At 61.8% G+C, this 17,769-nt stretch overlaps 2 protein-coding genes across 6 annotated transcripts; one reads left to right on the top strand and one right to left on the bottom strand.

Annotated features, from left to right (window-relative positions):
• The first annotated feature begins 55 nt into the window (after positions 1-55).
• On the top strand, positions 56-4,361 carry MFAP2 (microfibril associated protein 2). Of its 2 annotated transcripts, none has more exons than XM_065737797.1 (9): positions 56-133; positions 2,121-2,193; positions 2,296-2,382; positions 2,600-2,626; positions 2,692-2,778; positions 2,905-2,946; positions 3,164-3,251; positions 3,344-3,417; positions 3,576-4,361. In XM_065737797.1, the coding sequence occupies exons 1-9, from the start codon at positions 125-127 to the stop codon at positions 3,677-3,679; spliced, it is 591 nt and encodes a 196-aa protein (XP_065593869.1). In that variant the 5' UTR covers positions 56-124; the 3' UTR covers positions 3,680-4,361. The 2 variants fall into 2 exon arrangements, with proteins under 2 accessions (XP_065593869.1, XP_065593870.1); XM_065737798.1 differs by lacking the exon at positions 56-133 and adding an exon at positions 183-256.
• Positions 4,362-4,756: 395 nt separating this feature from the next.
• On the bottom strand, positions 4,757-17,167 carry CROCC (ciliary rootlet coiled-coil, rootletin). Of its 4 annotated transcripts, XM_065738078.1 has the most exons (33): positions 17,023-17,167; positions 16,366-16,511; positions 15,540-15,725; positions 15,386-15,469; positions 15,238-15,308; positions 14,985-15,150; positions 14,320-14,426; positions 14,034-14,240; positions 13,869-13,965; positions 13,698-13,793; positions 13,464-13,598; positions 12,544-12,722; positions 12,280-12,441; positions 12,038-12,182; positions 11,194-11,559; positions 10,714-10,907; positions 10,511-10,638; positions 10,205-10,317; positions 9,943-10,065; positions 9,746-9,880; positions 9,462-9,593; positions 9,147-9,385; positions 8,659-8,818; positions 8,408-8,575; positions 7,751-8,087; positions 7,411-7,538; positions 7,230-7,338; positions 6,731-6,882; positions 6,226-6,366; positions 6,022-6,150; positions 5,607-5,798; positions 5,108-5,233; positions 4,757-4,951 (listed from the first exon to the last, which is right to left on the bottom strand). In XM_065738078.1, the coding sequence occupies exons 2-33, from the start codon at positions 16,498-16,500 to the stop codon at positions 4,844-4,846; spliced, it is 4,950 nt and encodes a 1,649-aa protein (XP_065594150.1). In that variant the 5' UTR covers positions 16,501-16,511; positions 17,023-17,167; the 3' UTR covers positions 4,757-4,843. The 4 variants fall into 4 exon arrangements, with proteins under 4 accessions (XP_065594150.1, XP_065594153.1, XP_065594152.1 ...); XM_065738081.1 differs by lacking the exons at positions 4,757-4,951; positions 5,108-5,233; positions 5,607-5,798; ... (1 more) ...; positions 6,731-6,882; positions 7,411-7,538 and having other exon boundaries at positions 6,312-6,366; XM_065738080.1 differs by lacking the exons at positions 4,757-4,951; positions 5,108-5,233; positions 5,607-5,798; ... (1 more) ...; positions 6,226-6,366; positions 7,411-7,538 and having other exon boundaries at positions 6,815-6,882.
• Positions 17,168-17,769: the final 602 nt, after the last annotated feature.

Here is a 17,769-nt window from a genome sequence, read left to right as displayed (position 1 = left end):
TTGTGCACCCATTGAACTTTTAAGAACGAATCCCTATTTCCTCCCCGGCAGGCAGCACGTCTCCGGGCGAGGAGGAGGAGGAAGGGAAGGATCAGGTGTCGCTTTAGGACCCAGCGGAGCCCCCATGTTGGAGGTAGGAGCATTTTTTTTCTTCCCCCCCCCCCTCCGCTTCCAACCCCCCCTCATTTCAGAGTTTTTGAGCCCAGAGAGAAGAAACCAAGGCGTTGGGCAAGGGCGAGAGAGCAGCTCGGAAGCGGTAAGGAGGCAGCGGAGCCCCCGATCCGGCGCATCCATCCTCCGGGACCTCTCCATGACGGCCCCGGGTTGGGGCCAAAACCCATTTTTGGGTCCGACGCCCATTTTTGGAGGGGCCAAAACCCATTTTTTAAGGGGGGGAGAGGGGGGGCTCAGAAGATGGGAGTCTTTGCCGACGTGCTCGGAGGACTTCCATTCGCATCCCCCGGGGACGGCCCTCGGCGCTCACGGAGAGGATGTGTTCCCATGGATTTTGGGGGGCTCCATAGCGGTGCTTTTTTTTTAACTGGGGGGGGGGGGAACCCCAGCTTTGGAAACCATCGTATCCTGACAGCTGTTGTGGCGGCTTTGTCACCGCTTCAGTCAGTCTAAAAATACCCCCAAAGTCTGAAGGAAGCTGGATTATTTCCTTTTTATTTTCTTTCCCCCCCCCACCCCCAGCCCCCCAACCCCTTTCCTGGAAAGAGAAGGGATTTTGCTTTGGTCGGGTTTTATTTTATTTATATCCGAGGGGCACAGAGGAGGGGGAAATCCTGATGGAAGCGGGGAGGCGTGGAGGGAAGGGTTGAGGGGGGAAGGAGAGCAGCAAACTTTCGTGTTGGACGTTGGGTTTTGGGTTTCTTCTTCTTTTTAATTGTTGATCTGGGGCCAGGAAATGCGAATCCTTTCAAATTCCCTTTGTTCTCGCACTCTCTGACAACCAGAGCTGTAAAAAAGGGGGAAAAAAAAAAGGGAAAAGAAAAAAAAAGGGAAAAAAAAAAGGTGTGGAGGGGGGGAAGCAGCTGGGGGAGGGGGGAAAGGCTGGGGAAGGTGGGGTTTAGCAGAGGGAAAGGCTGTGGTGTTCTTTCTGCAGACTGATTGTTCCCAGATGTGCACTGCAAAAACATCTGGCTCCGCCGAGCCGATAGACCCCCACTCGTGCCCGAGCCCTGGGGACATCCCTCACCCCCAGGGCACCCCATGGGGTTTGGTGGGGATGGAGAGGGGTGAAGGTGCTGTGTCCCCGGCCCTTCTGGGCTGGAAAATCCCAACGGTGGATGGCTGTGGCTGTGCAGCTGCCATGGTTCATTCCCGAAATGGGACGTGTGGATGTGGAGGTGGTGGCCTTTGTGGAGATGATGGGGTGGTGTTGTCGTGTTCCCGTTGAGGATGTGATGCCCGGCTCCGTTTCTCAGTGTAGGGTCACAGTGGAAAATCCCTGGAGGTAAAATCATGGGAAATTGGATCTCGGGTGCAGCAGTGGGTTGAGGTGATTTGGGGTCGTGGCCAGCCCCCAGCCCCCGAGGCTGGAGGAAGCTCCAGGATGCTGATTCTGCTCATCCTCATGCAGTTCCTCGTGGCCCACACCTCGTGCATCTGCTGCTCCCCTGGTGGTGGGAAGCAAGGCAGGGCAGGGCTGTGAGGCACAGGGACCTGAGCTTCAGGGGCTGGGACCTCATCGGGACCCCTGTTGGCCAAGTGTGGCTGTCCAACCTCAGTTCACACCAATCCCACCAGTCTGGCTCTTGCAAAGCCTGTAGGGCCTGGGAGTCAACATCTCCAGTACCTACAGATCTAAGGATGGAAGGGAATGGGGTCCTGATGGTGTAGGGTCACTGGGGGATGCAAGAAGTGAGGATGTGGCTCCTAAAAGACTCAGCACTTTGGTGGTGGCCCCAATTTTGCAGCCACAATGAGACACAGTGACTTCAGCCCACCTCCACCCGTGCCTCAGTTTCCCCTCTCCATCAGCAGAGCCCGGTGGGGTCCCCGTGCCACAAAGCTTGGTCCTGGATGGGCAGATGTATGCATTTCCAATGGCGATATTGTATTTATTATTCTTTTAACCAATTTTATCCTGTTTTCCCTCTGCCCCCCCATTCCAGACCGTGCCGTGCTCCTGCAACTACCTCCCCATCACCATGAGAGCGCTGTGCCTCGTCCTGCTGGGCCTGCCAGGTGAGTGCCAAGCCCTGAGCCAGCCCCAAAACCGCACAGCTTTGGGGCACCATGGACTCCAAAATACATGATGTGTCCCCCCCTTCCTCTCCCCCCCTCCAGCGCTCCTGGTCCAGGGCCAGTACAGCAGGTTTGAGGGCATTACCTACCCGGAGCCGGTGCAATACTCCCAGTATGACCAGCAGGCAGGTGAGAGCCTTCATCTGCCTCTTCCTCCCAGCTTTGCTTTCCCCAATCACACTAATCCTGATGCTCTGCTCCATTCCCTCTTCCACCCCAACTCCCCCTGCCCCCCAGATTTCTCATCGTTGCTGTGCCTAATCCCCACGGGCTACGCTTTCTCCCTCCACAATAACACAAGAAAACCCAACATCCTTACGCTCCGTTTTCTCCCTTTTTTCCCCAGAAATTCAGGATTACTACGACTATCACGGTGAGTGCTGCCCCGGGGTGGGTTCGGGGCTGGGGGTGCACGCTCTCACCGCTCTGTCCCCCCAGATGTGACCCCACGCACCCCCGAGGAGCAGTTTCGCTTCCAATCCCAGCAGCAATCCCAGCAGGAAGTTGTGCCAGCGCCAACTGTGGGTGGGTGCAAAACTGTGACCACATTTCCCCCCCCTCCCCCAACACTGCCCCGGCCCTAAAACCCGGCTGGGGGCAGTGGGATGCTCCCTTTCCCCAAGCCCAAAGCTCTGCTCTTCCCCCCACCAGCTGCTGCCCCCGAGACCGAGCCCACAGAGCCAGGACCCCTGGGTAAGCGTGGCTTTCACCACTCTCTTCCTAACACAAACATGGGGCAACTTGGGTCGCTTCCCCCACCCACGTGTCCTCAAATGGTCCCATCCTTCCTCTGGGTGGGGGTAGGGAACGATGCAACGCTGAACACACCCCCAGGGCTCGGGGGGGGGGGGGGGGGGTGGGGTGCGTTTTTGCTGCAAAACAACCCCAAACCCACACTGGCTCATTTCAGACTGCCGAGAGGAGCAGTACCCCTGCACCAGGCTCTACTCCGTCCACAAGCCCTGCAAGCAGTGCCTGAACGAGATCTGCTTCTACAGGTGAGCACATGGGCTGTCCCACCCCCCGACCCCCCCTTCAGAAGAGTACCTCCTTTGGGTTTTCTAACCCTAAACCCTCCACTTCCCCCCAGCCTCCGCCGGGTCTACGTGATCAACAAGGAGATCTGTGTCCGCACCGTGTGCGCCCACGAAGAGCTGCTGCGGGGTAAGGACGCATCCCTCGGGTTAGGGACACCCACTTTTGGGTACCACCACCTCCCCACCCGAGCGGGTGTAACACGGCAGGGCGATGCGCGGTGCTCGGTCGCTCCCAGTCAGCATCGCGGCTGCTGGAAGCTCGCTCCGTTTTCCACCTCCCCGCAGCCGACCTGTGCCGTGATAAGTTCTCCAAGTGCGGTGTGATGGCCACCAGTGGGCTCTGCCAGACCGTGGTCGCCTCCTGTGCCCGCAGCTGCGGGGGGTGCTGAAGCCCCCACCTCGCCGGGACGCCCAGCCCGGCTCCTTCACCTGGTGCTATAAAGGAACCGTGCATGAAAGAGCAGAACGCCAAAAAGAAAGTCCAGTTTTGTGCACATAAGAACAAATACAGGGCGAGGGTGGGTGGGTGGGGATGGGGGGGTCGTTATTTTTATGACTTTTGTTATTGTATTGTAAGTTGGGGAGGGGGTGTCGCTGCGTAGAGTATCCAAGAGAAAAAGCGTAAGGGTCGCCGTGGTTCCTGCCTCTTTATTTCCCTTTTTTGGGTTCCCACTGCTTTGGGGCTGTTGGAGATGCTCCTTGAGTAGAGCAGGGCTGGGCTGTAGGATGTGGGGGTGCTTTAGGGAGTTGAGTGTTCTGCTCAAAACAACCTGGCACCGTTTGGGGTGGTTGGGTTTTTCCTATGAGAAAGGGTGCAGCCATGGGGTTTGGGGTGGCTCCGGTCCTCATTTCCCACATGGGGTAATGCTGTGCATTCACCCCAGGTGGCATTCAGATGATGAATTGAGGGTGGTTTTGGGGTTCTCTGGGTGGGAAGGTGGGGGGTTGGTTTACTAGATTCAATGCCTTGAGATATAGTCATCTTCTATAGCGAGTGTAGTATTAAGGGCATATAGGTCACACAACAATGCTGATAATAAATGTTACGGGGTCTGATGGGCACCAATGTGAGCAGCTGGTTCCCAGATTCCCAAAACTTCCACCCCCACCCCTAAATAAGTCACTGAGTGCCACCAGGTTGGCTTTCCATACGTTTAATGGAGGGTTAGAGGGGATGGACAAGAGTTGGGGGGCCACGTTGGGTTGACCCATAGCACCGATATCAAACCAGCCTCCAAAAAATGCAATAGAAAAGAGAGGACCCTCCCTGTGCCACGTGGGATCCAGGTGTGGGACGGGTACCCCAGTCAGCACCAGTCTGGGGAGCCCCAGTGCTCCCATCGCGTCCATATGGGTTAAAAAACATCCCATTGCCAAACGTTAGTTATAAAAACACCGTAGAAAAAGGAGGGGGGGAAAAAAACCCAAGCTGTATCAAAAATAGATTGATGGGGAATTGGGGGGGGGGGGGGGGGGGTAAAGTGCTGCTCTTGGTCAAAAAAATAAAGAGTGGGGTTTGGGAACGCTGTGTGGACGCTGTGCTGCTCCTCGCCCTAAATGCTGCGGGAGTGACGACGTGACTTCTGTGCCCCCCACGGCTCTGCTGCTGGCTCCCGTGCAGCCCCAGAGCTCTGCTCCAGCGCTGAGACCTGTGCCTGGTGGTGGTGGTGGGGGGGGGGAAAGGGAAGGGTCACCCCAAAGAACAAGCCAGCAGCATCCCCCTGCGTGCAGCAGCACCTCCACGCAGCAGGATGAGCCCAGCAGCACCGCCGTGCAACCTAAGGTGCAGGCAGCAGCCCCGTGCCACGCGCCTGCAGCACTCGAACGCGTCGCTGTGCCTCTGCCAGCTGCTGCTCCGACGTGCCCAGCGAGCGGTCCAGGCGGCCCTTCTGCAGAGCCAGCCTCAGCGAGGCTTCGTGTGTCTTCAGCTTCTCCCTCTCCACCTGCGTAAGGATGCGAAGCGTCGCTCTGCTGCACGCCTTGCTCCAGTGCATGGCACCAGTGCGGGCTACGCTGAGCTGCACACCTCGCACACGTGTACGTGCTGTGCATCACTGCACACCTCGCTGCAGGGCACTATACACACACACACGCACACGCACGCACATGTACGTGCTGTGTTTTGTTGCACTCGTGCTCTGGTGCACCACGTACATGTAATCAAGTGCACGTGCGACGCCTTGTTGTACACCTCGCACAGCACACACACACGCACACACACTCATCTACTGTGCAGAGTGGATCAGAGACGTGCATCACTCACATCGCACTGGGAAACCACCACCACGCTCGCAGGGCACGCAGCTGGGCGCTCACCTTCTCCAGGGTTCTTTTCAGGGCGCAGTTGTCCTTCTCGAGGCGCAGGGCACGGCGCTCAGCCTCACGTCTCTCAGCCTCCAGCTGAGCCATGGCACGCTGCAAGCTGCCCACGCGCTCCTGCAGCCCCCGCTGCTCCGCCCGCAGCCCCCGCAGCGCTGCTGCCTCCTCCTCGTCCTGCTGCTGCTGGCTCTGCAAGGTGGGCACGGCTGTGGGGTGCTGCCTGGGGCTACAGGGCGATGCACTAGGGAACAGAGTGCCGCAAGGGGTGGTAGGGTACCGCACAAGGTCATAGGGTGATGGCACGGAGCTACACAGCAATGCGTGGGGTAACAGGATGCTGCTCAGCAGAGCAGAAGGAGCTGCGCGGGGGCTGCGTGTGTCATGGCAGGGGCAGCTGCTGTTGCTCTCCCACCTCCTGCAGCCGCCGGACCTGCGCCTCCAGCTCCTCCCTGCGCAGCTCCAGTGCTGCACGCTCCTCCTGCAGTGCCCGCAGCTGCTCCCGCAGCACCCCGCGCTCTTCCCGCGCCGCATCCAGCATCTCCTGCGTGGGGACGCGCGCGGTGACGCGAGGCCGGGTGGGTCCCCTCCCACTGCACCCCGAGGTGCTCTCTCACACCTGCAGCGCCCGGCGGTTGAGCTCGCCTGCAGCCAAGGCGGTTTGCAGCTGCTGCAGGGCTGCGCTGCTGCTGGCACCTGGCGTGCCCTGTGCAGGGTCCTTTGAGGTGCCCTTGGCTGCCAGCAGCGCACTCAGCTTCTCCTGGAAGAGACAGAGCAGTGCGTGCAAGCTGGCGTGCAGCACTAGTGCAAGACTGAATGCAAGGTTTCAGGCAGCAAGCAGCATTCGTGCAGGCCGTGCACAAGCTTGCAAGCACCTTGCGTGCCAGCCTGCAAGCGGCTTACGTCTGGTTTGCATGCATCTGCTACGCAAGCTTGCAAGCAGCTGGCACGCAAAAAGCAGACATGCAGTTTCGGCGCATCTCCCACGCAACCTGGCTCGCCCCCTGGCATGCCATCTGTACACAAGTCTCACAGCTGCACATCATTTCGCGTGCAGCCCGGATGCAAGGCAGCAGAAGGGCTGCTCAGGGAGGGAAAGGAGGGGTTTTCACCTTGGTGCCCACCTGGGCAGCCTGGCACTCGCCCTCAGCAGCGTGCAAGCTGTGCTCCAGCGCAGACACCTTCTCGAGCAGCAGCCGGCGCTCGCGCTCCCCCTGCTGCAGCAACTCCTCCTGCAGCAGCAGTGCTGCCTGCTTGCCTTCGGAGCCCTGCCACCCTGCCACAGCCAGAGCGGGGCTTGCAAACCTCCGTGCATGCACTGGGGTTTCTGGGGCACGCACGTTTTTACTGGGGTTGCACCAGTTACCGCAGTGCCGGGGTATATTTGCTCATATTCTTTCATCTTTCTGCTACGATTTTGGGGAAGCACACGGGGAAAGCGCAGGAAACGTGCGGCGTTTGGGCTCAGCACCATCACCCCGCCCCACAACCTGTCTCCCCCGCAGCCCCACGGCGTGCCCACACCCTGAGCAGCCACACACGCTGCATGGAGGTGGTGACGCTGCTGTGCAGCACCCAGCCCCACACCGCTGGAGGAAAGCCACCCCAAAAATGCCCCATCACCTTCCTTGCTCTCAGCCACTCGCTTCTGCAGCTGCAGTGCTTTGTCCCGCTGCACCTCTGCCTCGGCCAGCTGCTTGCTCAGGCTGCACACCCGCACCTGCAGCTCCTCCTGGGGGAGAAAACGGGGTGAGAAAGGCAGATTTTGGGGATGCAAACCCTGGGGGGGGGGGGAGGGGCGTACCCTCTCCCGCTGGGCATCCTGCAGCTGGCGTAGGAAATCCTGCAGGGCAGCACGCACTGCCTCGGGGTCAGCTGCTGCATCGGGGTCTGGGGGTGAACAGGGGGTGCGTGTCCCCTTCCTGGGTCCGGCTGGAAGATGGGGACAGGGTGGGATGGCAGGGGACAAGGTGGCACGAGGACAGGGTGGGGTGAGAGGGATGGGATGGAAAGGGGAAGGACCGCAGAGGACAGAGTAGTATGGAAGGGATAGTGGGATGAAATGGGACAGGGTGACGAGGACAACCAACCAGATGGAGCACCCAGCACCCGCCCCAGTGCCCCACACCCCGTGCCACCCTCACCCTTGCCTGCGGAGCCGCCACGTGCCCGTCCAACACCGACGGTGCAGCGCAGGGCCGAGCTCAGCCCGCTCAGGCGCATCTCCGCAGCACGTCGCCGCTCCTCGCCCCGTGCCAGCTCAGCCTCCAGCCCCTGTGCCCGGCCCTCAGCCGCACTCAGCTTCAAACTCAGCTCTGCCACCTCACCGCGAGCTGCCTCTGCCTTCAGCCTCAGGTTGCGGGCGTCAGCCAGCAGCTTCTTCTCGTGGCCTCGAGCCTCCTCCAGGCTGCGGGACAGCGCCCGCTCCCGCTGCTGGAAGTCTGCCTCGGTCTCTGCCAGCCTGCGGTGCAGCTGCTGGAGCTGGGGAGCAACAGGACGGAGCGATGGGATGTGGAGATGCAAGGATGGGATGGCGGGACGTGGGAGACGCCCGGTGATGGAGATGCAAAGGATGGAGCCACGAGGTTTGGGGAATGCCCAGGGCTGTGGAGGATGGAGGACCCCCAGGGATGTAGGGCACACAGCAGTGGGGTGTGGAAGACAAAGTGTGGGGTGATGGGGTGGCTGTGGCAGCAGGGGACTGAGCAGGGGCACTCAGCGACCTAGGGCACTCACTGTGGGGCCACTTAGGGACATGGGGTACCAAGCGAGGGTGACAAGGAGGGCTTGATCAGCCCCACCTCCTTCCTGGTGGCTTCCACGCCGGCCTCGCTCTCCACCACCTTCTGCCTGAGGCCGAAGGCTTCGCGATGCCTCTCCTCCTCGTGCAGCTCCTCCCGTGCCACGCGCGCCCGCAGCTCCTCCACCTCTTTGCTCTTCTTGCTGTTCTCGCTATCCAGAGCCTTCACCTGCCCCGGGGAGGTAACGCGGGGAGGCTGTGACTCAAGATGTGCGTGTGGGGGGGGATCCCCCTGTTGTCACCCCCCTGTACCTGGCGGCGCAGCTCCTGCAGCTCACGGCGGGCGTCCAGGCGGGAGCGCTCCAGCCCACGGAGGGCGGCACGCAGCTCCTCTGCCTCCCTGCCTGCAGCTGCCCTCCCGTCCTCTGCCAGTGCCAGCCGCTGCTCCTGCTGCTCAGCTGCACGCTGCAGGCTGGGGGGGTGTCAAGGTGAGGGGGCCGTGCAAGGCACCCCAACCCTGGCACAGCGGTGACCTGGATATCTCCAGAATTCCATCCCGTCCCCACACATCCTCCAGCTCTGAGCATCCCACTCCAAGGAACTTCACCACCCCTCGCCACCAAGCATCACCCTCCATCCAAGGCATCTCCCAACCTCATCATGCACGCATCCCCTAACCTCAGCACCCTGCTCTACGGCCCGAGCATCCTTCTCTTCCCCAACCCCAAGCACACCCCCAGCCCCAAACATCCCCCAACACCGAGCATCACTCTGACCCCACACATCCCCCCGCCCCACACCTGATGCGCTGCCCCTCGCTGCGCCGCAGTGCCGCCCGCAGCTGCTCGTTGGAGCGCCGTAGTGCTTCCTGCTCCCTGGCAGCATCCCCCAGTGCCCTGCGTGCCTCCATCCCCATCCTGCGCTGCTCCTCGCGCCCCTCTCGCCCCTCCTGCACCTCACGCTGTGCCCTCAGCAGCGCCCGCTGCCCCGTTGCCCGTGCCTCCACCTCCAGAGCCAGCTGTGCCCGTGCCTCTTCCACCTGCACCAGGGGATGCCATGGGGTTACGGAGCAACCGGGGTGAGGGAGAGACGGGAAGGGATGGGGGGGGGCTCACGTCTCGCAGGGCACTGTCACGCTGCTGGGATGCTGATGCTGCTTGCTCACGGAGAGCTGTGGCCTCGCGTGTGTGGGCTTCTGCTGCTGCCTCCAACTGCGCCTGCAGAGCACGCAGCTCCGCCGAGCGGTGCTGGAGGAGGCAGGGTGAGCAGAGCCGTGTGGGGCTGGGGGCTCAGAGAGGGGGGGAGAGGGGTGTGGCAGCGGGAATTGGCGATCTGCAATGGGAAGAGGGCGTCCAAGAGCGTGGAGCTTGCCACGGGGGTGTCCTTGCTATGCACCCACCTGCTGCTGCTGCTGCCAGCTCGCAGCTTCGTGCCGCTGCCGCTCGAGCTCAGCTGTAGCTTGAGCCAGGCTCTGCTGCAGCCCTGCCAGCGTCCCTGCCAGCGCTGCCTTCTCCTCCTCCTTCAGTGCCAGTGCCTGCACGGGGATGCACTCAGCGGGGACAGCGGGCACGCAGCAGGGACCCCCCCGGCACCCACCTGCTGCTTCTCGCTCTCAGCACGCAGCACCCCCTCGTCCCTTTGCCTCCGTGCTGCTGCCAGCTCTGCTGCCATCTCCTGCTGCTCCCGTGCCAGCCGGCCCTGCTCCGCGTCCAGCTCCTCCTGCAGTGCCCCAGAACAGCACCGACAACACCCCAAAATCAGTGGCACCCCAAACAGCATCACCACCCTCCTAAAACCAGCGCTCCCTCCCCACATCAGCCTTACCCTGCAAACCCCCCCCCCCCCCCCCGGTGCCCACCTTCTCTCTCCGCAGCCGCTCGAGTTCGCCCTCGTGTTCCTCCCGGGTCCTGCGCAGGGACACCACCTCCTCCTGTGCCACCTCCAACCGCTGCCGCGCTGCACCCAGCTCCTCTGCCAGCCCCAAAAGTTGAGAAATGACATGATCAGAAGTGACATCAGCCCCAGAAAGGGGCAGATAAGCGATGCGATCGAGGGTGCGGCCTCCCAGAGCCGAGCTAAGTGACGTGACCAAGGATGGCGGCCCCAAAAGCGACGCGACCACCCCCAACCAAGCAGATATGTGGGGTGACCCCCACCCGCTCACCCAGCAGCCCATCCCTGGCCAGCCGCAAGCCCCGTCCCTCGGCCTCCAGCTGCTGCCTGCGAGTGCTCAGCTGCCCAAGCTGCTCCTGCACCTCAAAGAGGTTCGTTTCCAACACAGCTTTCTCCGCCCTGCAGGGACAGTGCGACAGCACAGCTGCCGGACATCAGTGGGATGGGACACTGCGTGGATCCAGCTGTACCCACCTGAGCCCATCAGCTTCCCGGGCACGGTCACGAGCGTCGCGCTGGGCGGCGTGCAGCTGGACCCCCAGGCTGGCCCCCTCCTTAGCCAGCCCCTCGCACTCCTGCATGCTGCGCTCCAGCTCTGCACTCAGCCGCTGCTGCTCTCCCCGTGCTTGCACCAGGGCCTCCCCCGCCGCGTGCTGATCCCGCTCAGCCTGCACCGGCACCGGGTGCTTCACTGGGACGCTCCGGTAGCACTGCATCCTTCCCAGTTCCAGCAGGTACCCCCTGGTACCCCCACGCGTCCTCTCCTCACCATCTTTCCCAGTCCTCCCAACCGCCCCATCCCAGTTTCATTCCGTCATTTCCAATTGCCTCCTGCATCCTCTCCATCATTCCCAACTACACCACGCCCCACCCGATGGCCCCAGCACCCTCACTACTGCCCCGTGCATCCTCTCAATCCCTCCGCACACCCTCCCAGCTTCCCCAGCCCCACACCTGCCCCAGCTGCTCCCTCATCCTCTGCAGCTCCCCACGCAGCTCCCGCAGCTCAGCCCGCAGCCCCTCGCAGTTCCTCTCCGCCGCTCTCCGTGCCCGCTCCAGCTCCATCCTCTCGGCCTCTCCATCCCTGCAGCCACGCTCCAGTCGCCCCAGCTCAGCCTTCAGCCCTTCCAGCTCCTTCCTGGCCTCGCTGTCAGCCTCGTGCTGTTCCTCCAGCCCCACCAGTGCCCGGCTCAGCTCTCTCTTGTCTCGTGCCAGGCTGGCAGCCAGCTCGCTGCTCCGTGCTGCAGCATCCCGCAGCCGGGCCTCCTGCGTGCGGGCATCCCGTAGTGCTGCCTCCAGCTCTGCACCACTGCCCTGTGCCTGGTGGGAGCCCAGAGCGATGCACGTGGGGCTTGGGGCGTGCATGGGGCTTGGGGATGCACAAGGGGGCTTGAGGATGGACAGTGGGGCTTGGGGATGTCTATGGAGTTAAGGGATGTGGATGGTCCCCAGAAGGATGCACATGGGATTTGGGGACCTGGATGCCCCCAGGGAGAAGGTATGTGGGGTTTAGAGATACATGTGCCCCCAAGGATGAGAAACAAAGGATTTGGGGACGTGCACAGGGTCTGGGGATGCAGATGTTCCTAGGGAGGATGCTCAAAGAATCTGGTGAATGTATGGGGCGTTTGGGGATAGGTATGGGGTTTGGGGATGTGCTTGGCTCTGGGGAGGATGCACATCGGTTCCGGGGACCCGAATGCCCCCAGGATGCATACCCATGGGGTTTAGGTATGCACATGAGACCTGAGAACGTAGTTGACCCCAGGGAGAATGCACAACAGCTTTGGTCACTCACCTGTGCCAACGCTTCACCCAGCACCACCTGCTCTCCTCGTGCCACCTCTGCCTCCAGCTGTGCCCGGCTCAGAGCCTCCCGTGCCCGCAGCAGCTCCTGCTGCCCCGCTGCCCTCTGCCCCTCCAGCTGCTCCAGCTGCTGCGTGCTGCAGCACCCACAGTGGGAGCTCACATTGGAAAGCTGCAACACCCACGTTAGGGCTCGGCAGTACCCCCTATTCTGCAGCAGCCAGCAGTCCCCACCTGTGCTCCAGCTGCTGTCGTGCAGCCTCTGCTGCTTGTCTGGCCTCGTCCCTCTGCTCTTCCAGCTCCCGGACCCGGAGCTGCAGCTCAGCCTCACTGCGTTGCAGAGCTCCTACCCGTGCCTGCTCAGCCACCAGCGCCTGCTCAGTGCGGCCCTGCTCACTGCAGACAGATTTACACAGTGGAGTGCACGCAGGGGATGGACAAAAGCATGGAGATGGGCACATGCCACATGCAGATGGTTGGATGGACACACAGCAGTACCTGCGCAGGAGCTCGGTGTCAGCACGCAGGCGGGCGGCCTCACGGGTGGCCTCATCCTGCGCCTGCCGGCAGCTCCCGGCCTCAGCACTGAGCTGCTCCAGCTGCTGCTCCAGGGCAGCACGACGGCTCTCGCTGTCCCCCAACTCCCGACGCAAGTTCCCCAACACCTCCCGGGCTTCCTGGGGGCAGGGGAACAGCAGTCAACCTCCATCATCCTCTGCTCATCCAGCCATCCATCCTATCTTCCACCCTTCCATCTGTGGTCCATACATCCACTTGTTCCCATCCACCCTCCTCCTTCCACCCCCCCACCATCCATTCCCACATCCATTTGTCCCTTATTCTCTTCTATCCATGCACACTCCTTCCATCCATCTTCCCTCCAGCCCTTCCCCTATCATTCTCTCCCTGCCTCCATCCTCCCACCCATCTATCCTCCATCCTTCCATCCTTCTGTCCTCTTTCAACCACTTTCACATCTATCCTTCCATCCATCTGTCCCCATATCCATCTCCCACCTATTCCCCTCCATCCACTTTCCAAGTATCCAGCCATGCCCACATCCACCTATCCTCCATCCTCCAGATAACAGTTGGACTAGAAGACCTTAGTGGTCTTTTCCAACTTTAACGATTCACTTCCATGATTCATCCTCCCATCAATCCATCCTCTATCATCCATCCATTCCCACACCCATCTGTGCATCTCCACGTTCATCTGCCCTACATTCTACTCCATTCCATCCCTCCACCCATCGATCCCTACGTACATCCATCCCCATGTCCATCCATCCACTCACCCATCCATTGCCACGTTCATCCACTCATCCCCATATCTGTCCATCCACCCACTGACCCACCCCCACATCCATCCCTATGTCCATCCACCCATCCCCCACCCCCCCTGCACCCCTCACCCACCTGCAGCTGGATGTGCCGCCGGCGCAGGGCACCGTGCACAGCTCCCAGCATGGCTGCGGATCCGGCAGGTGAGAGGCTGCAGCAGGGCAACCTGGGAGGCTCCGTGGGGGTGCCATGGTCATCAGCCAGCACTGCCTGCAAGGGACAGGGACAGCGTCACTGCTGCAGGAGGGGAAACTGAGGCACGGAGGGGTTGGCAGCACTGGGAGCGCAGAGGGGGGTGTAGGGTGGCACCTGGGTGATGTCCTGCAGTGTCTGGTGCAGCAGTTCCAGCTCTGCACGCAACGCCTGCACGTCCTCTGCCGATGGCTCCTGAGCACGGGATGCCTCCTGCACAACACACAGCTGCAGTGAAGCACACAACCTGCAGCGTGCACACACCCTCGCACGGCGACGCACACTCACCATCTTCTGCAGCTGCACCGTCAGCGCCTGCACTGCCCGCTCCTTCTCACCTCCCTCCTCCCGCAGCCGTTGCAGCGCCGCTGTCAGCTCCGCCAGCCTGGGCGAGACGGTGCTCAGCCCCACGCAGCACCCCAGAGCACCTCACAGCACCCCATAGCACCCCACCTGTCCCCGAGCACTGCCCTCTCCCGCTCAGCATCGCGGCCCCGTGCTGCCAGCTGCTCCTCCAGCTGTGCCAGCTGCTGCGCCTGCTGCTCCCGCACCGCTCCGGCCCGGCCCTCGGCCAGCTGCAGGTGGGCTCCCAGCTGCACGCAGGCGGCGTGGGCAGCGCGGCCGGCACGGCTCACCTCCTGCCCCAGCTCTGCCAGGTCTCTGCAGAGGGAATAGGGGATAGGAGAGGGGTGAGCCCGCGTCTCGCCGCCCCAAACCCGGCCCTCGCAGCCCCGCTGACCTCTCGGTGGCGGCTCGCAGTTGGCCGAAGTGGCGGCGGAAGGCCACGGCCTGCCTCCAGAGCGTGAGCAGGCGGCCGTGCTCGTTGCTGAAGTAGGCGTTGAAGGACTGCAAGGGGACGGAGCAGAGCGTGCTCACAACGCTCTGCAGCTCAGCAGCAACACCACAGCGCCCGGTCCTGCCCCGCGCACCATCCCCTGCTGCTCCAGCACCAACTCTGTACAACCTTCCCACGCATGCAGCACTGCTTCGCTTTGCATCTCTCCCTGCGCCCCTAATTCTTCTCTGTGCAGTGACCCCATGGTTCTGCGCCCCTCTCCGTCCCCCTGCTTTGCATTTCTCCACACAACATCCTCTGAATCCCCAACTTCCTCTCCACGCAACAACCCAACAGTCCCACATCTCTGCACCATGCAACCCTCCACCCCGCAACATCCCTCCACCCCTCCGCTTTCAATCTCCCCACGCACCACCCACTGCACCCCCCAATAATGATCCACACAGCACCCTCTGCATGCAACATCCCACGCATCCACCAGTCCTCCGCGCAGCATCCTGCACCTTGCATCCCTCCACCTCGCCATATCCTTGCACCCCTCGCTCTCAGTCCCCCCCACGTCACCCCTCGGCTTTGCGTGTCCCCCTGCAGCGCCCCACAGCCCTGACCTCCTCCTCCCTCCTCCACTGGGCCTCACGCTGCTCCAGCTCCCCACGTGCCCGTGCCCAGTCGGCCGTCAGCTTGCGGATGTCCTCGCTCAGCGCCGCGTTGGCCACGTTGGCCTGCTCCAGCTGCTCCCGCAGCATCGAGTTCACCTGCACCAGGCTGCAGCTCCTGGGCAGCACAGGGCTGAGGATGATGATGCTGGGAGGAACGGGGGGGGTCCCACAGCCACCAGCCCCACGGGGGACCCCAGCACACCTTTGCTGCTCCTCCTCCAGTCGGATCAGCGCGTTCTCCAGCTCGTTGGGGCTCTCCTCCTCCGGCTGGCTCTGCGGGGACATCGTTCCCTGTGCATGGGGGGGTGGCCGTGGGGGTCACGTGGGGACACACAGAGGACATTACGCACCGTCAGCCTCTCCTGCTCCAGCTCTGTCTCCTTCCTCAGCAGCTGCTGCTCCACCTCGCCACATTTCTTCTTATACTGCAGCACCTGGGGACGACGCGGTGACATCCAGCCCGACCCCCACCAAAGCGTTCCCGCGTCCCCGGCGTGCACCCACCTTGGCTTGCAGCTTCTGCACCAGCTGTGCTTGCCTCTGCTGGCCCTCCTGGTACGCCTGCAGCTTGCGCTTGTAGGCAGCCTGCTCCTCGTCCAGCAGCCGCCGCAGCTCGATGTTGTGCTGTGCCAGGCTCCGGCCCTCGGCCGCCTCCTGCTCGCCCGCTTCCAGCCGCAGGGATTGCTCCAGCTGCAAGCCAGCGTCAGCCCTTCGTGCGTGCAACACCCCCAGGTGCAAGCATCCCAGCTTGGATCAACTCATCCTCCCTTTGGATGAGCCCCGGAGGGTTGAAGCAACACGGGGCGGGGGCCCTGGTGTTTTGTGCTTGAGATGCAATAGGAGACGGCAACGAGAAAGAAACAATGGGGAATTGGCTGCCACACGCGGATAATAAACCCAACTTTGGGTTTGCATCGGGTTGGCCAATGGATAAAGTGTCTTTCAGTGCAGGGAACGGGAAGCAGCAACGTCCACGTGGGCATTTTTTGGCTCTTGGCTCTCTTCTTTCAGCACAAAGGGGCAAAACCCCAGAGCCATACTGACCCCAGAGTGGTGCAGCTTGAGTTTCACATCTCCCCGGGCAACCAAAGCCCAAAGCCCTCATTCTTCTCCCAGTGCCACAGTTGCAAAAAAAAGCCCAACAAAACAAGAAAGCTCTGAGCTGAAGGAAAGGGGAACGCTTTGTTGTCCTGCAAGCCCCGGCACGCCGGGGGCTGGATCTCCATCCGCTGCCCTGCAAGCACCGCAGGGTCCTCAGCAGCTCCGAGTGATGCCGCCGAGGAAAGGCACATTTTTGGGGTTGAAAAAGGTGTATTTTGGGCCGACCTACCCGCTCGCTGATGGCGTTGTATTTGATGGCCAGCTCGTCGCGCTCGGCGCGGCTCTGAGCCAGCAGGTCCTCGACGCGAGACAGCTCCTGCTGCAGGATGCGGTTCTCCTCCTGGACGGACAGCAGCGAGGCCATGGCCTCGGAGCCTGCGGGGGGGGGTGGGGGGGGGGGGTTTGGGGCGGAGAGAGCTCAACTTCACCGCTTTGCAAACTCCGGATCCGTCCGTGCAACAGTTGCTCCGTGCAAACCGCAAAGCGGGACCGGCTGCGTGTCCCCCCCCCCCCCCCCCACTCCCCAATCCTTTTTGCTTTGCTCTCAGCAGATCCGCGTCTCCATCCCGCTCTGCTTTTTTAGGGCTTTGCTTCCGCTCGGCAAGCGGAAAGAGGATGCGTGGTTGGGATTAGCCCGAAACCCTCATTTTCCCCTCCCAGGCTGCGGGCCCTCCTCTTCCTGGCTGCGTCCGCGTGCCTCAGGGGTCCTAATGCCTTCCCTGCTCTGCTGCAAAACCAGAGCTTTGCAATTCAAATTAAGCGACCGAGCTCTTTGCCCGCGGAGCAAAAAAAAAAAAGCAAAAAAAGAGAAAGGATTCATCTGCGACTGCAATAAACGAGCGGTGCCGTGCAGCCCTGCAGCCAAAAGCAGTGGAGACGCACTTACTTTGCTCCGACGCTCAGCTTCCCCGAGACGCAGAGCTCCGCTATCCCATAGGAGCCCAGGAGAGAGGAGCCCTTGGGTTAGGTCATAACGAAGCACGGCCTCGTTAAGCTCATTAGGGCGCAGGAGTCGGCTCTGGCAGGAAGAAGTGTTGGGTGGAGCATGCCAGGTTGCTATGGGAAGCCTCTGGCTGTGGAGGCTGCTCCATCGCTGCCACGTGGAAAAGGAAGACCCCCGGGGGTAACGGGGAGGAGGTGCTGCTTTCTGCACCCCCACGAAGGGCTGAAACGCTCCGACAAATCAGTGCCACCTCAAAACGCGCATCCCCACCGGGGGATGCAAGGAAACAAGGCGTGGAAGTTGCTCCCCTGCAAACCCTGGGGTGTGGATTTGCCCTCCCAGCCTCTGCTTGCCCCGCGAGGAGAGAAAATGCCCTTTCCCCTCCCCGCTGAGCCACGGATTATCGGTCACGGAGGGGGTTAGTGAGTAGGATTGAGGCTTTGCAGCACTGCTGGCATAGTCTGGCTTCTGAAAACATCCACGCCAGAGCCACACCGAGGCTCCTTGATGAGCTCTGGGGACACAAGTCCTCAACTGTCCCCCTCGCTTTCCTTATTCCCTCCTTCCTTTGCCCCCAGCTTCAAAGCCACTGCTAAGCAACACCCGTGTGTTGTGCCGTCTGTTGCTGTTTCCTCAGCACCAAGGAGGAGGGCAAAGCACAAAACCACCCCCAGCATCAAATCCCCACCT

The sequence above is a fragment of the Cyrtonyx montezumae genome, unplaced genomic scaffold (genome assembly GCF_038088225.1).
Source record: "Cyrtonyx montezumae isolate F1298 unplaced genomic scaffold, pur_monq_1.0 scaffold_21, whole genome shotgun sequence".
NCBI classification, from domain to species: domain Eukaryota; kingdom Metazoa; phylum Chordata; class Aves; order Galliformes; family Odontophoridae; genus Cyrtonyx; species Cyrtonyx montezumae.
This window is presented reverse-complemented; position numbering and strand designations above follow the sequence as displayed.

Excerpts from the sequence above, each read along its gene's own strand:
- MFAP2 (XM_065737797.1), top strand. Across the intron at positions 2,779-2,904 it reads TGTGCCAGCGCCAACTGTGG|CTGCTGCCCCCGAGACCGAG; the intron begins GTGGGTGCAAAA and ends TCCCCCCACCAG. Across the intron at positions 2,947-3,163 it reads CACAGAGCCAGGACCCCTGG|ACTGCCGAGAGGAGCAGTAC; the intron begins GTAAGCGTGGCT and ends GGCTCATTTCAG.
- CROCC (XM_065738078.1), bottom strand. The coding sequence starts at position 16,500 with ATGGCCTCGCTGCTGTCCGTCCAGGAGGAGAACCGCATCCTGCAGCAG. Across the intron at positions 13,794-13,868 it reads CGGTGCAGCTGCAGAAGATG|GAGGCATCCCGTGCTCAGGA; the intron begins GTGAGTGTGCGT and ends TGTGTTGTGCAG. Across the intron at positions 13,599-13,697 it reads CACTGCAGGACATCACCCAG|GCAGTGCTGGCTGATGACCA; the intron begins GTGCCACCCTAC and ends TGTCCCTTGCAG.